At 50.6% G+C, this 12,735-nt stretch overlaps 2 protein-coding genes across 2 annotated transcripts in view; one reads left to right on the forward strand and one right to left on the reverse strand.

The window, feature by feature from the left end:
• MIER1 (MIER1 transcriptional regulator) overlaps nt 1-3,872 on the forward strand; it is a 19,771-nt gene extending 15,899 nt beyond the window's left edge. The window contains exon 12 of the mRNA XM_017740597.1: nt 814-3,872. Within this exon, the coding sequence (XP_017596086.1) occupies nt 814-1,152 (339 nt within the window). The 3' untranslated portion in view covers nt 1,153-3,872. The remainder of the gene's footprint in view (nt 1-813) is intronic.
• Nucleotides 3,873-4,225: 353 nt separating this feature from the next.
• On the reverse strand, nt 4,226-12,729 carry SLC35D1 (solute carrier family 35 member D1). Its single transcript, XM_008640473.2, has 10 exons — nt 12,605-12,729; nt 12,159-12,226; nt 11,629-11,700; nt 11,004-11,072; nt 10,624-10,726; nt 9,992-10,084; nt 7,577-7,644; nt 7,133-7,211; nt 6,891-6,973; nt 4,226-6,371 (listed from the first exon to the last, which is right to left on the reverse strand). The coding sequence occupies exons 1-10, from the start codon at nt 12,689-12,691 to the stop codon at nt 6,263-6,265; spliced, it is 831 nt and encodes a 276-aa protein (XP_008638695.1). The 5' UTR covers nt 12,692-12,729; the 3' UTR covers nt 4,226-6,262.
• Between the last annotated feature and the right edge of the window lie 6 nt (nt 12,730-12,735).

Here is a 12,735-nt window from a genome sequence, read left to right on the forward strand (position 1 = left end):
ACTCCCCCAGCCAGCCCGGCCCTCGGGCACTGGGAAGCCATTCCCTGTGGCCTGTCCCTCCATCCTGCCTTGTCCCTCCCTCTGCAGCTCTCCTGGAGCCCCTTCAGGCCCTGCCAGGGGCTCTGAGCTCTCCCAAAACCTTCCCTTCTCCAGGTGAGCACCCCCAGACACAAACAGCCTGTTGTAGTTTAAGTATTTTCTCAGCTTTAAGTTTAAAACTCTTTTTTTCAAAACCCCTCCATGTTTGCATTTAGGGCAGGGGCCTTGCCTTGAAGATAAATCCCCCCCTGGAATTTCCTGTTAACTGATTTGTGAGTTCCTGTCCCCACTGTGCCAGTGGAGAGGTGTAATGCCAGTGCTGGGAGGGGTCCTGAGCAGGACACTGAGCCCCTGAGGGGGGAGCTGGGCTGGGGGCAGCTCCCTGGGGCTCCTCAGGAGCTCTTCCCCCAGCCCTGGGCCTTGGAAGGGAGTTGGGAATGGGAGAGCAGCCAGGAAGAAAAGCGAGGAGAGCCGAGCTGAGGGAGAAGCTCAGGGACTCACTCAGAGTGTGGAAATCACCTGGAAACTGCACAAAATGCCCAGGTGAGGAGAGTCCCCCTGCAGCTCCTGGAGTTCTGGGATTCCAGGACATTCTCTGCTCCTCTATAGGACTTCCACAAACTCCCTGTGTCATTTGTATGCACGTCATTCCCACAGTGAGGATAAGGAGAAAAACAGTGAATTTTTAATCATTTGAGTTCAGGTTCTGCTTTCCTGACCCAGCCCAGGCTGTTCTGTTGCTGCTGATGCTGCTGTGCTTTGCTGATGGGGTTTCTCTCCCACCCAGGTGTCTCTGCCAACGGCCCAGGGGAGGTGCCAGGGAAAGAGGAGGCAAAGCTCGAGGGATTGCACGTGAATGGACCTTCCAGTGGGAAGAAAACACCTCACACGGAGCTGGATACCAATGGGTATGAACCTGAAAACCTCTCCATTGACCCCAAACTTGCTCATTCAGCTTCAAGGAATGACCCTGAGCTGGAAGAAAAGAGTGAAAGACCTCTGAAAAGAAGGAGAATTAACAGCAATGGGAAGGAGAGTCCAGGTGCTTCAGAGTTCTTCCAGGAAGCCAACTCCCACGGGAAGCTGGAGGAGCTAGAAACTTTGGATGACTGAGTGCTGGGAGCTGATTTTATTCCTTGGAGTAAATTTTGGGTGTCTAAAATTTTCAGGGTTGATGGGTTACCTTACAAAATCCAGTTCCATAAACAATCTGAGATTTTTTTTTTGTTTCCTGAGACCTTCTAGTTGGCTCTAAAGATCTGATGATTTGGTGGTTTTTTTAGTGCTGAAAAGCAGCAGGAAAATACTGAATTTCTCAGAGCTGGCAGCTGCAGTTCTGGGATAAAAGGCCCTTAAACATTTGAGGAACAAAGCAGAGAGTTGCTGCAAAAATACTCCCAGCCTAATACATTAAAGAATGTGTTAATACAGCATTTAATGTATAATACAGCATTTAATAAGTGTACAAGTGAACAAAGCATTTGGGGCTTTGCAGGAAGTGAAAATAAAACAGGAAAAGCCAAGACAGAGCAGGCACAGAGACTTCCACTCCTGCTGGAGAGAGGAAAATGTCATCCCATCATTAAGGAACCCTCATGAATCCTGAAAGTTATGAGCACAACTATTTTTATATATAGAAGTTTTAAAAGGTAAATAAATAAACCAGGTCAGGTTTGTCTATGTAAAATTGTTGACATCAATGATGTCTTTCCATATTCTTTATCTGGGCTAAAGAAATACATTCTGTATTTTTCCAGATTTCTCTGTAGCCTTTGAAAGATTTTTACAGTACTTATGTCTTGATTGAACTGTCCTTTCTTAAAACAAAAGCTTGTATAATTTTCTTACCTTGTACAGTTGGTAAACTTTTATGAGAGAGTTGATACCCTGAGTCTAATGTCAGCTTCCTTTTATTTTGCTGAAGTCTTTTCTAAAAAAAATACCCAACCAAAAACAAAACAAAAAACAAACAAAAAAAAACCAAACCAAACCAATGGAGTTAAAAATTAATCACCAACGTGTTAATTTTCTTCCCAGAAACTGGTAAATAATTAACATAAGAATGGTTAGAAGGCATTTGATGATTTTGGAAACGTGTTTTTTTTTTTTTTTCCTTGTTTTATGGCAAATAATGATGTTTAAATTTTTGTTAAGCATGCTGCTTGCATTGCACACATTTCCTTGCTTTCTTTCTCCCTTTCCTCACTTTATTTGGAACTTGGAGAAATTTCACAGCAGCCAAATTCTGGAGTTTACTGAACCTTCTTCAAGTTCAGCCGTCCATTATCCACTGGTTTATTTCCAGTCTGTCACCTGCCACGTTTCAGGGAGCACAGCAAGGGCTGGAGTGTGGCTGGACTGGTTGGAAATGCAGCTGGAAACTGGTGCTGGACTGGAATTCCTGAGGACCACAGGGATGGCTTCAGTGGGAGCAGCACACACAGGTCAGAGGTTGGACTTGATGATCTCAAAGGTCTTTCCCAACCTAGTAAATCCTGGGATTGTGTATTGGTGCACAGGGATGCACTCACCTGGAGAAGGGAGAGGAGGAATTTAAGATTGAGCTGTGGAGAACTAATTTCAGTGTGAAAACCAAAAATTGCTTATAAATAAATGTGGAGGGGGTGATGCTCACCGTGCCAGCAGCACCACTGAAAAGCTGTGGATGTAGGATTTACATCCATCAGCCTGGAACATTTTAAATCCAAATTCGTTTTGGTTTTGTTTGGTTTCTTTCAGCCCAGCTCCAGTTCTACTCTGCCAAAATCCAGGAAAATTGTTCCTTTGTGTCATGGATAACCCTGTGTCCTCCTCCTCACAGCTGTGCTGTTTATCCTTAACTGGTTCTTTTCTCTTCAAGTTTATGGTTCCAGTTGAAATGAATGGTTTGAAGTGCATGTTTCAACCCAAACCCCACTGCTGAGGGGTTGGGCTGATTGGGTTTCTCCACTGAACTTCCCTTGGACTTTGTGATGAGGAGTGAGCCAAATCCTCGGGGTGTGGGTTATGGATGGAGGAACCTGCTGTTCCCAGCTCTTCCTGCCAGCCCTGTTCCTGGAGAGGCTCTGGGTGAGGTTCATTAATTAAGGCCTGTGTTAATTAAGGAATGCAGTGATTAATGCCTGAGGCAAAGGTTGCTGTTAACTCTCCCCTCTGGTTATGAGCAGAACCCCAAAGTTTCCCCTTGGCTCAAAAACGGTTCTACACAAGCACAATCCTATTTTCAGTTTTATTTTGATGCTCTTTGTTTTTGGTTGCAACTTGGAAATACTTCCCAAAAATCCATAGGAAAGTTTCCCAGTGAATTGTCTCAGGCTCGTGTGTGAAATCCAGCACTGTGTATATTTTCAGGAATGTTGCTTTGTTTTTTATCTTTCCTTTATTTTTTTTTCTTTTGGTGATATGTAGAAGAGACCTGACATTCCATAATCCACTATGTAATGCTCAGCTAGACTTGGAGAATATTTAATTCTAATTTACCTTTTGTTTATGCTGGTGTTTTATACAATACTTTGTTCATGTTTCAAACTGCAGCCACTAGAACTCGATAAAAGTCATTGCACTACTAAAGCTACTTCAAACCCTGGAAATCTGCTAACTTTGCCTTCATTTTCCAAGCCTTCAGTACAGTTGGGAATGCAATCCAACAGGAAATCCTTGGGCTTCCCAAAGGGTTCAATGTGCTATAGGATGTCCACACACACACAAACCCTACAGATCAGTTTGATACATTTTTCCCACACAGTATTTTGCACTGTTAGTAATTCCCTCCTCTTACTCCCCTTCCCTGTCTGCAATTCTGGAAAAGCTTATTAAAATATTTTTAAACTTACTGTCTGCATCCAAAATTCCTGACTCTTTCTGCTCCAGAGGGTGGAATATTTCTGCTCAGAGGATGGGAAGCCCCAGGCTGCTGCAGCAGCAGTGACTCTGTTACTCTGCAGTGAAACCCATGGGAACAAACCCCCCTTTTCTGGATGAACTTCCAGCTGTTTCCTTCATTCCCCAGAAACAGGGTTGTCCTCCACATCCCCTCTCAAGGAATATTCAAAGCTGGAAACCCAGGAGACCTCTCCTCACCCTGCTGGAACCGGGGGGTTGTCAGAGCCCCCTAAATCCCTGATTTATCCACCCATCCTCTCCAGCCTTTTCCTGCTGCTCAGGGAAGGGAGGGGTGAGGCAGGAGCAGCTTTGGTTCATTGGTTTATTGGAAGCAAATACAAAAATACAGAGGCACATAAATCCTGTCTGCTCTCATTGCTCACATCCACAGCCTGCCATACATTCAGATTTTCAGCACTAAAATGCTCATTTTGTAAATAGATTCTCTATAGAAAACATTTTTTTAGTCAATTAAGAGCATAGAAAATACTGTTAGAGGAACTCTTGACTTTCCCAGTGTTTAGGATCCAGCAGGATCCCGGCATGGACAAAATAAGCTTTAAAAATACTTCCCTGTTAGGACTCCAAATCTAACCAGTAGATTCAAAAACAAACATAAAATCATAAAAAAAACCCCTCTGACAGAATCAACCTCCTGGCTGTGAACTCAGCACGGCGGAGTCGGAGCACACGTGGGAAAAAGGGATTTGGGAATGCTGCAGGAGAGGAAGGAGGAGGTGGGAGGGGCCCCAGCCCCACATGGATACTGGGAACCAGCACGGGGACCAGCAACCCCAGCTGGGCTGGGACTGGGGGGCTTCTGCACAGCAGGAAGGGCTTGCCAGCCTCCCTCCCCTGGGATAAAGCTGAGGTTTTACTGGAATTTTGGGAGACAATCAGGGATCGCTTTTTTACTGTGCTCTGAGGGGGAACCCGCTGAGGGGCTGCTCCAGAACACCCCAACTCCCTACAGTGCCCACACAATCCCACAAAAAAAGGGGGAAGTTGTGGCTCTGGAATTGTTGGAGCAGGCAGCAGCTCACTCACTGCACACCAGGCTGGAGCAGCACCCTCATACAAAATCTCTTTCCCATCCAAAAACTTCCCAAAAACTCCAACAAATGCAGCTTTGCCCGAGAGCAGTTCCAGCTGGAGCAAGTATCTCCCAAAAAACCCCAATGTCAGTGTCTGGAGAAGCAGTTTGGGTACAAAAATCTCTAAAAACATTATTTTACCAAAAGTTTTTTAACCAAACTTAAAAACAATTCTTTTTAACCCAAAAGACAACCCAAAGGGACCTGGAAAGAAGTGCTGGGTAAAACAACCTTTAAAAGTCAGTGACCACCACCCAATGAATGAAAATTCCCATTCTTTTGGTGGGTCACAAATCCAGGGTGACTCATTCCATGGAACACAAGAATTGTGGGGCCCCCTGTACTTGCCAAAAAAGAAGATTTAAGTCCTTGTGCCTCTTCCAGGGGTGGGAGCTGCAGCCTTTGCAGATTCCCTGGATGTGCTGTGCCAGGTGGGACAACCTCAGCTCTCCTGTGATCCCAGCAGCTTCTCCCCGGTGGATCTTCCCAGTAAGGCCAGCAGCTTTCCCAAATCCAAGGCTTTCTGACCCCAGGTGAGGGAGGCTGCAGAGCTCAGCAGTGGCAGGGAAAACCTTCCTGCTGGGAATGTCCCCGAGCCTCACAAAGACAGAGGAGAATGCAAGGCTCTGCTAAGCCCAGGAGGGCAAACCCAGCTTGAAAAGCGGGTTAATGGAACAAAAAAACAGAAAATAACCAGAAAACAGCTCAAACTGAAGTCCAGAGAGCACTGAACATTCATCCAAGAGGTTTTGGCCCAGCCCAGGAGCATCCTGCATCTTCCAGGGAATGCCGGCACTGGCATCCTCGGAGCCGGGCACCGCCGGGTGCCACGGCATTCCCTCCCTTCCAGAGGGAGCGGGCTGGGCACGGAGCCAGCCCCAGCATCCCTCCACTGAGGAGCAGATCCTCGGATCCCACGGAGCAGATCCAGCCAGGGATACCCCTGGCACATCCCTCAGAGCAGAACGTCTTCCAGCCCTCGCCCTGCCCGCTGCTCGTGCCCATCTCCGCTGCCGACTCCCAGCTTGATTAGAAACCCATTAATTCCTCCCGATCACACTTAATTAGGCTCATCCTTCCCCTTGCAGGCCGCTCTCTTCCCAAGGATTTGTGAAGGCAGCAATCTCGGCTGTGCAAATTAAGAGCATCCCCGTGGCTCCTGGCAGGCGCCCCGGATCCCTTCCCACGTCCTGCCCGCGATCAAGCGAACAGGAAGAGGTTGGTTCCCAAAAAAAGCCTCTCCCTGCTCACACGGAGCTTTTCCCTTTAATATCCATCTTGCTGCCAGCATCCGACTCCTTGTTCATTTGCTCCTCGGTGAAAGTGATGTAGGAATACACCAGGCTTCCAGCAATACTGCAAGAGATTCAGGGAACACGTTGGGAATGAGCTCGGCTCCTGCAGCAGCCACACAGCCCCGCCCCAGGAAAAGCCAGGGCCATGGGACGAAGATCTGCTGGAATTTCCATGGAAACTGCCAGTTTTCCTCCTAAACCCAGGTATCTTGTTTCATTCCTGCCCAAATGCTTCCCAGCCTAGGGCTGGATCCAGGAAGACTCCCCCAACACAGCCCAGAAGGGAGACTTTTCCAAAAGGTGAATAATAATACCAGGTGAAAGAACCCCAAAAATTCTTCTTTTGCTGCCTTCATTCCATTGGGAACTCTGGGAAAACTCAAATTTTCCTGCTAAAATACTCCTGTGGATTCTCCTGGCTTTGAAACAAGCCAAGTCTGGGAGCATCCCACAGCCTGAGCAGGGACCAAGCACAAGAACCCAATTCCATGGGGGTTTTTCGGGGAAAAAAATCCATTAAATCAGTCAAATCATTTCCGTTTCACCCCAATTTTCACTTACAAATCATAAATAATCTTACCTGATATTCAGACCAATGAAGTTCATCCATGTAAAAATATAATCTCCTCCAAAAAACATCCCAATATAGGTTATTAAAATATTCTGCAAAGGAACAAGATGGGAGGAACAAACAGCCTGAGACATGGGAATGTACGGAAAAGGGAATGCAGGGCGGGGAACGGGGAGGACACAGGGGCTGTCATGAGGGGTTAATGCAATTCCCAAGGGATAACGAGGTGCTTTCCTGGGAATGCCACTCACCTTAATGCAGCCAACTATTGTAGTTGTAAGAGCAGAGTTGTACTGAGTGCACAGAACTGTGGAATACATCAAAATAAACCTACAGAAAAGAGCCACCATCAGGGACACGCCTTGGGAATCCCCTCATCCCATCACCCTGGCCATGGAAGGGGTCCCTGCCCTTCAGGGAATGAGGTGAGCTTAAGGTCCCTCCCAAGCCAAAACATTTCAGCATTCCATGATCCATTCCCATCCTTTCTCCAGCAGTATTTATCCCACCACTTTTTTACCACTTGGAGGAAGGTGGGAGGGAATTCCCACCCCCCCCCACCAACTCTCAGCAATGGTGTCCCTGTAAGGACTGAGGATTTATTAGGAATTTTTCATAATATAAGGGCACCAAAATTCCCAACTTCCGGAATGGAAACTCCTTCCCTGCTCCCAGCCCAGCATCCCAGTCCTTACCCCATCACACACGACAGCGTGAACTGCATGACGAAGAACGTGTCTGCCCAGCCCTGGTATTCCATTGCCTGCAGGAAACACCAGCTTCAGACCCTCGGGAAGCACAGAATTCCCAGCAAGACAAGGAACAACCCCCCAGCATCGGCTTTCACCTCACAGCAGGAAAAACCAACCCAATTCCCAGCCTGGAGTGACATCCCGGGGCTGTGGGAAGGCCGGGGGTCCCCACTGGCATCACCTCCAGCCTCAGCACTCAGCTCATCCCTCCTGGAAAAAGCAGGGAACGAGTTCACACACCAGAGGAATCAGGAGAGGCATTTCCCAGCTGGCTGTTATCCAGAATTGGATCACTCTGGAATTCCTTCACTGCAAACACTCAGACAGCACATCCCAAGGGAGGTGTAACCTCCGGAGACGCTGCTGACAGAGCGGCTCAAGGCAGCCTGGCTTTCAGGGAAGCGCTTTTTTCCTGGGATTTTGGAGCATCTGGAGTGCTGGGTCCAGTGCTGGGCAGTGCCACAGACAGGGAGAGTCCAGAGGGGTCACCAAGATCCTGCAGAGACTGGAGCATCTCCCTGAGGAGAGCTCAGAGCAGGCTCCAGGATCTCACCCAGGGAGCCGAGGAGAAGGAGCCAGGCTCTTCCAGAGGTGCCCAGGGACAGGACCACGGAGCCAGGGGCACACACGGACACACACGAGGATCCCTCTGGATGCCTGCAGGCACTTGGAGAGGGTGCACAGGCTGCCCAGGGAAGTGGTGGAGTCTCCACCCTTGGAGACAGCCAGAATCCGAGTGGAATCCTCATCTGCTCCAGAGGGACCAGAGGCGCCCCAGAGGGCCCTGCCAGCCTCAGCCACGAGCAGGGCAGGGCAAGAGCTGCTTCCCTCACTCCCTTCCCAGCCAGCCAGGGAATGCCAAAGCACCCAGAACCTGGCCAGGCAGCTGGGAATGCACTTCCCACAGGGCCACGGACCTCCAGCCCTGGAGGGACCTTCCTGTGGATCATCCACCCCCTTCTCCCCCAGGAACTCCTCGCAGGGCTTTGCTCAGCACCCCCAGCACACCGCTCACAAAGCAGGATGTGTTCCCTGGGATGCCTCTTAAGGAACCACAAGAATTCCCAGATCCACAGGCACAGGAAAGGCTCCCAGCCCCCCCCAGGCACAGGCCCTTCCCAAGGGGGTTTTCCTGGAGCTGCCAAGGCGGAGTTTCCTGGCAGCAGCCCCGGCACACAGCGCATCTTTGTCCAGCAGCTCTGGGCCTGGCAGAAAGGAGTTTATTCAGGGGAAAAGCAAATAAAAAAAGGCCATTTCTCTCTCCAGGCTGAACAGAGGCTGCTCACAGCAGCGTTTCCCTGCCCAGGCTCAGCTCCCGCTCCTAAATGAGCACTTTATCCCAAATCCAGCCCCGGGAGCCGCTCCGGAGGGTGGGGCTGAGCCACCTTCACCCGCTGCTAATCCCAGCTCCGTATCCGGGGCTCCAAGCCCCTAATGGGGACAAAGCCACCAGGCTGGGACAGAGGGGGCTGGCAGGGCCCCCCAGGGTCACCCACAGGGTGGGCAACACCTCCAGCCTTTGGAGGAGGGAATTTATCTGAATCCCCTGCACAGGGAGAGGGGGACGCCGAAAAAACAGGCAGGAAAAAGGGATTTCTTGCTCAGGAGAGCCAGCTGCACATCAGTGAGTGCAATAAAAATACCAATCAAATGTAAAAAATAATAGTAGTGGTAGTAATAGCAGGAACAACAATTAATAATAATAATAATAATAATAATAATAAAAGAATTTCATGTATACAGGACCAGAGGAATCATAATCATAATCATAATCATAATGAAGAATTTCATGTATACAGGATCAGAGGTAAATTATTATTATTATTATTATTAGTCATAATAATAATAACAACAATAATAAAAAGAAGAACTTAACACATACAGGACCAGAGATAATATTTAAAAAAAATTAAAAAAAAAATAATAGAAGAATTTAATGTATACAGGACCAGAAGTAAAATATTATTATTATTAATAATAATAATAATAATAATTTCACATCTTCAGGACCCCAGCCCTGATGGGGCACCACAAGCAAACTGAACCCACACAGCAACTCAGCAAAACTGCCCCAGCGAGAGGGGAAGGGCAGAAAAGTTTGAAGAACCTTATTGATTCTAAAAATGCTCAGCTTCTTTAAATAATATTCGGGTTTCTTCTCGCTCTCCACTTCCCCATTCCTCAGGCATTACAAAAATGCCTGAATGGAGCAACTCCGGGGGTTTGGGTCCAACGTAAAAGTCGCAGTTCCTTTGTGCTGAGGTGGCTTTGGGGCAGTGACCCCCCCACCCCTTGCCCCCCCATGCTGTCCATACAGTTGTGCCACTAAAACCATGGATTTTGGGATGGGAATCCTACCTTCTGTGCATCTCCAGTGATGTAGGCAATGGCCAGGGTGGGGACGATCATGAACAGTGCATTGTAGTAGAGCAGACCGTACTTCCCCAGCTCCTGGAGATGGGAAATACCCATGGGTTTGAGTGGGAACAGAAAATCTTTCTCATATTGCTGCTGGGACTGGGCCTGGAGCTGAATCCATGTGGGATTCTCTGAGACAGAGGAGCTGGAGGGTGGGAATTTTTAAGTATCTTGGAATGCCAGACTGGACTGGGTTGGGAGGGACCTTAAAGCTCATCCAGTCCCACAGGCAGGGACACTTTCCGCTATGCCAGGCTGCTCCAGCCTGGCCTTGGACACTGCCAGGGATCCAGGGGCAGCCCCAGCTGCTCTGGGAAATCCAATCCAGGGTCTCATCACCCTCCCAGCCAGGAATTCCCAATTCCCCATATCCCGTCCATCCCTGCCCTCTGGCAGTGGGCAGCCATTCCCTGTGTCCTGTCCCTCCATCCCCTGCCCCAAGTCCCTCTCCAGCTCTGGACAGGAGATTTTGGGAGAGGGATGGCTGAGCCTCCCCCCTTTGCCCTCCCAGAATAAGCTGGTGACAAGCCCAGCCCAACATCCCAACATCCCAAAGCTGAAGGTCACCCCACCTTTGAATCCAGCTTCTGTTTCACGTAGGCACCGTTTGCAGCCGTTAAGGCATTGTTAATGAGGATAAAAATGTATCCTTCCAGATCGAATGCCAAGTCAGCACTGGGAAAGGGAAAAAGCAGGAGTTAAAGCTCTGGGCTGCGCAGGGACAACGCTTGGAAGAGTCCTTCCACCTTCTGTGGAGCCAGCAAGTTGTCAGGAAAAGTTAATCATGGGAGGAGGGGTTGGGATTTGGGTCAGGAAAACATTCTTTCCTACTGGAGAGCACGTCTGGAGAGGGGAAAGTCGGTGTTTAATCCCTCTCTGCTTGGGACACACCGTGGAACTCGATTCCCATTAGCACGGAGCCTCTGGAGATGTGGGAATGGGGACAGCTCACCTGGCAGCTACAAATGCACCAAAGATCATAGCAAATACTGTCATCTGAATGCTCCAGGAAAACTTCTTCCTGGAAAAGAGAGGCAGGAGGACACGGCATCAGCCACAGTTCAGTCCTTGGGAATACTCTGAGGGCTTTGGAGCAGAGCAGGGAGAAGCTTTTCCTCCTCTGGAAAGGGGGAAAAAACCCCAAACCAACCCCAAACAAACCAAGCTGTGCAGGAGCTGCGAGTAAAGACATTTTTAGCCAATTATCTCTGCGATTTTTTGGAAGATAAAGAACTCAGCCTCGAGGAGTTGGGAGTTTATGGAGGGAGAGCTGCAGCTCTGCCTGGGGCAGGGAAGGGCTCAGCCAGGCACGGAGCAGCTCCCAGCCCTGGGAAGGGGCTGTGGGCACTCTGGGAGTGGTTTGGGGTCCCTGCAGGAACCAGGGCTGGCACAGCCAGGCTGCTGGACACGCACACAGAGCACATCCCTCTCTCCCAGCTCCCTCTGGACACCTGGGAAAGGGCTCTGGACAAGCTGCTCCTGCACCCACCTCCTCCCAGCCCAGCCCGGAGCCAAACCCCGGCCAGGCAGCCCCGGAACCCGAGCCCGGAGCTGTCACATGGGCTGGGGACACTCACTTGAGCAAGAATCCTTCGGCAAACATCGTAAACAGGATGGAAAACCTCCGCAGGACGGTGAACATGGGCAGGCTGCAGGAGGAAGGGGCAGCGCGGTGAAAGGGTGTTCCCCCCCTCCCCACATCCCAAATGGAGCAGGGATACAGGTTCTGGGAAACAGCACGGATTGGCCTGCCCGTTCCCTTACGGGAATGGCATTGCTCCTTATGGGAATGGCATTGCTCCCACACCCACTTTGATCTGACCCTGCCAGGGTGGGGGACCCCAAGGACGCCCCCAGACCCTCACCCCACGGATGAGGGCCAGCCCCGTGTCCCTCCCTGCCCGCGGGAAGCATTTGGGAACTCGCACGTGGCACATTCCCTCGTGGGCAGGGAAGGAAGTGCGTGGCCCCGAGCGGCTCCTGCCCGGATCACCCAGAGCCCGCACAGCCCCGGGGCCCGGCAGCGGCTCCCTGGAAAACCCTGCGGCAATCCTGGAAACCCCCAAGGCCCTGTTAAACCCCCCCTGTGCCGGAAACCCATCCGTACTTCAGTTTCTTTGTGCTGAACAGTCCTGTGATCTGGTTCCCGAAGTACAGAAGAGGTAGAGGAAATGTCTGGAAAGAAGCGGGATAAGGCTCCGTGAGCGACCCGAGGCGCCCGGGGAGCTCCCCAGAGCACCCTCCGCGGATAAATATAGACACGGAATTATTCCCACCCCGCCGTGGAAGCCTCCACACGCACACACGTGTCCCGGAGCTGCTCCGTGGCCGCAGGATCCCAGGAACGGGCACGGGCATCCCGCTGCCAAAGAGCCCGTGGTGGGCACGGAGCCCCGGAGCTGGGGTCAGGGGCCCAGGGAGGGGAGCTGGGTGTCTGGAAAAGGGAGCTGGGTGCTGGGGAGGGGAGCTGGGTGCTTGGGAGGGGATTTGGGTGCTCGAGGAGGGGAAGTGGGTGTCTGGAAAAGGGAGCTGGGCGCTGGGGAGGGGTCTCACCCGCCGGGGGACGTGTCTGTCCAGGTCAGGGAACTTGACCACCCGCAGCGCCTTCCCCGCCCAGAGCACGGCCACCGTCGCCAGCATCTGCAAGAGAGCAGGGGGTCACCCCACGGGCCCCCCAAACCCGG

This window comes from Corvus brachyrhynchos, unplaced genomic scaffold (assembly GCF_000691975.1).
Source record: "Corvus brachyrhynchos isolate BGI_N302 unplaced genomic scaffold, ASM69197v1 scaffold280, whole genome shotgun sequence".
NCBI classification, from domain to species: Eukaryota; Metazoa; Chordata; class Aves; order Passeriformes; family Corvidae; genus Corvus; species Corvus brachyrhynchos.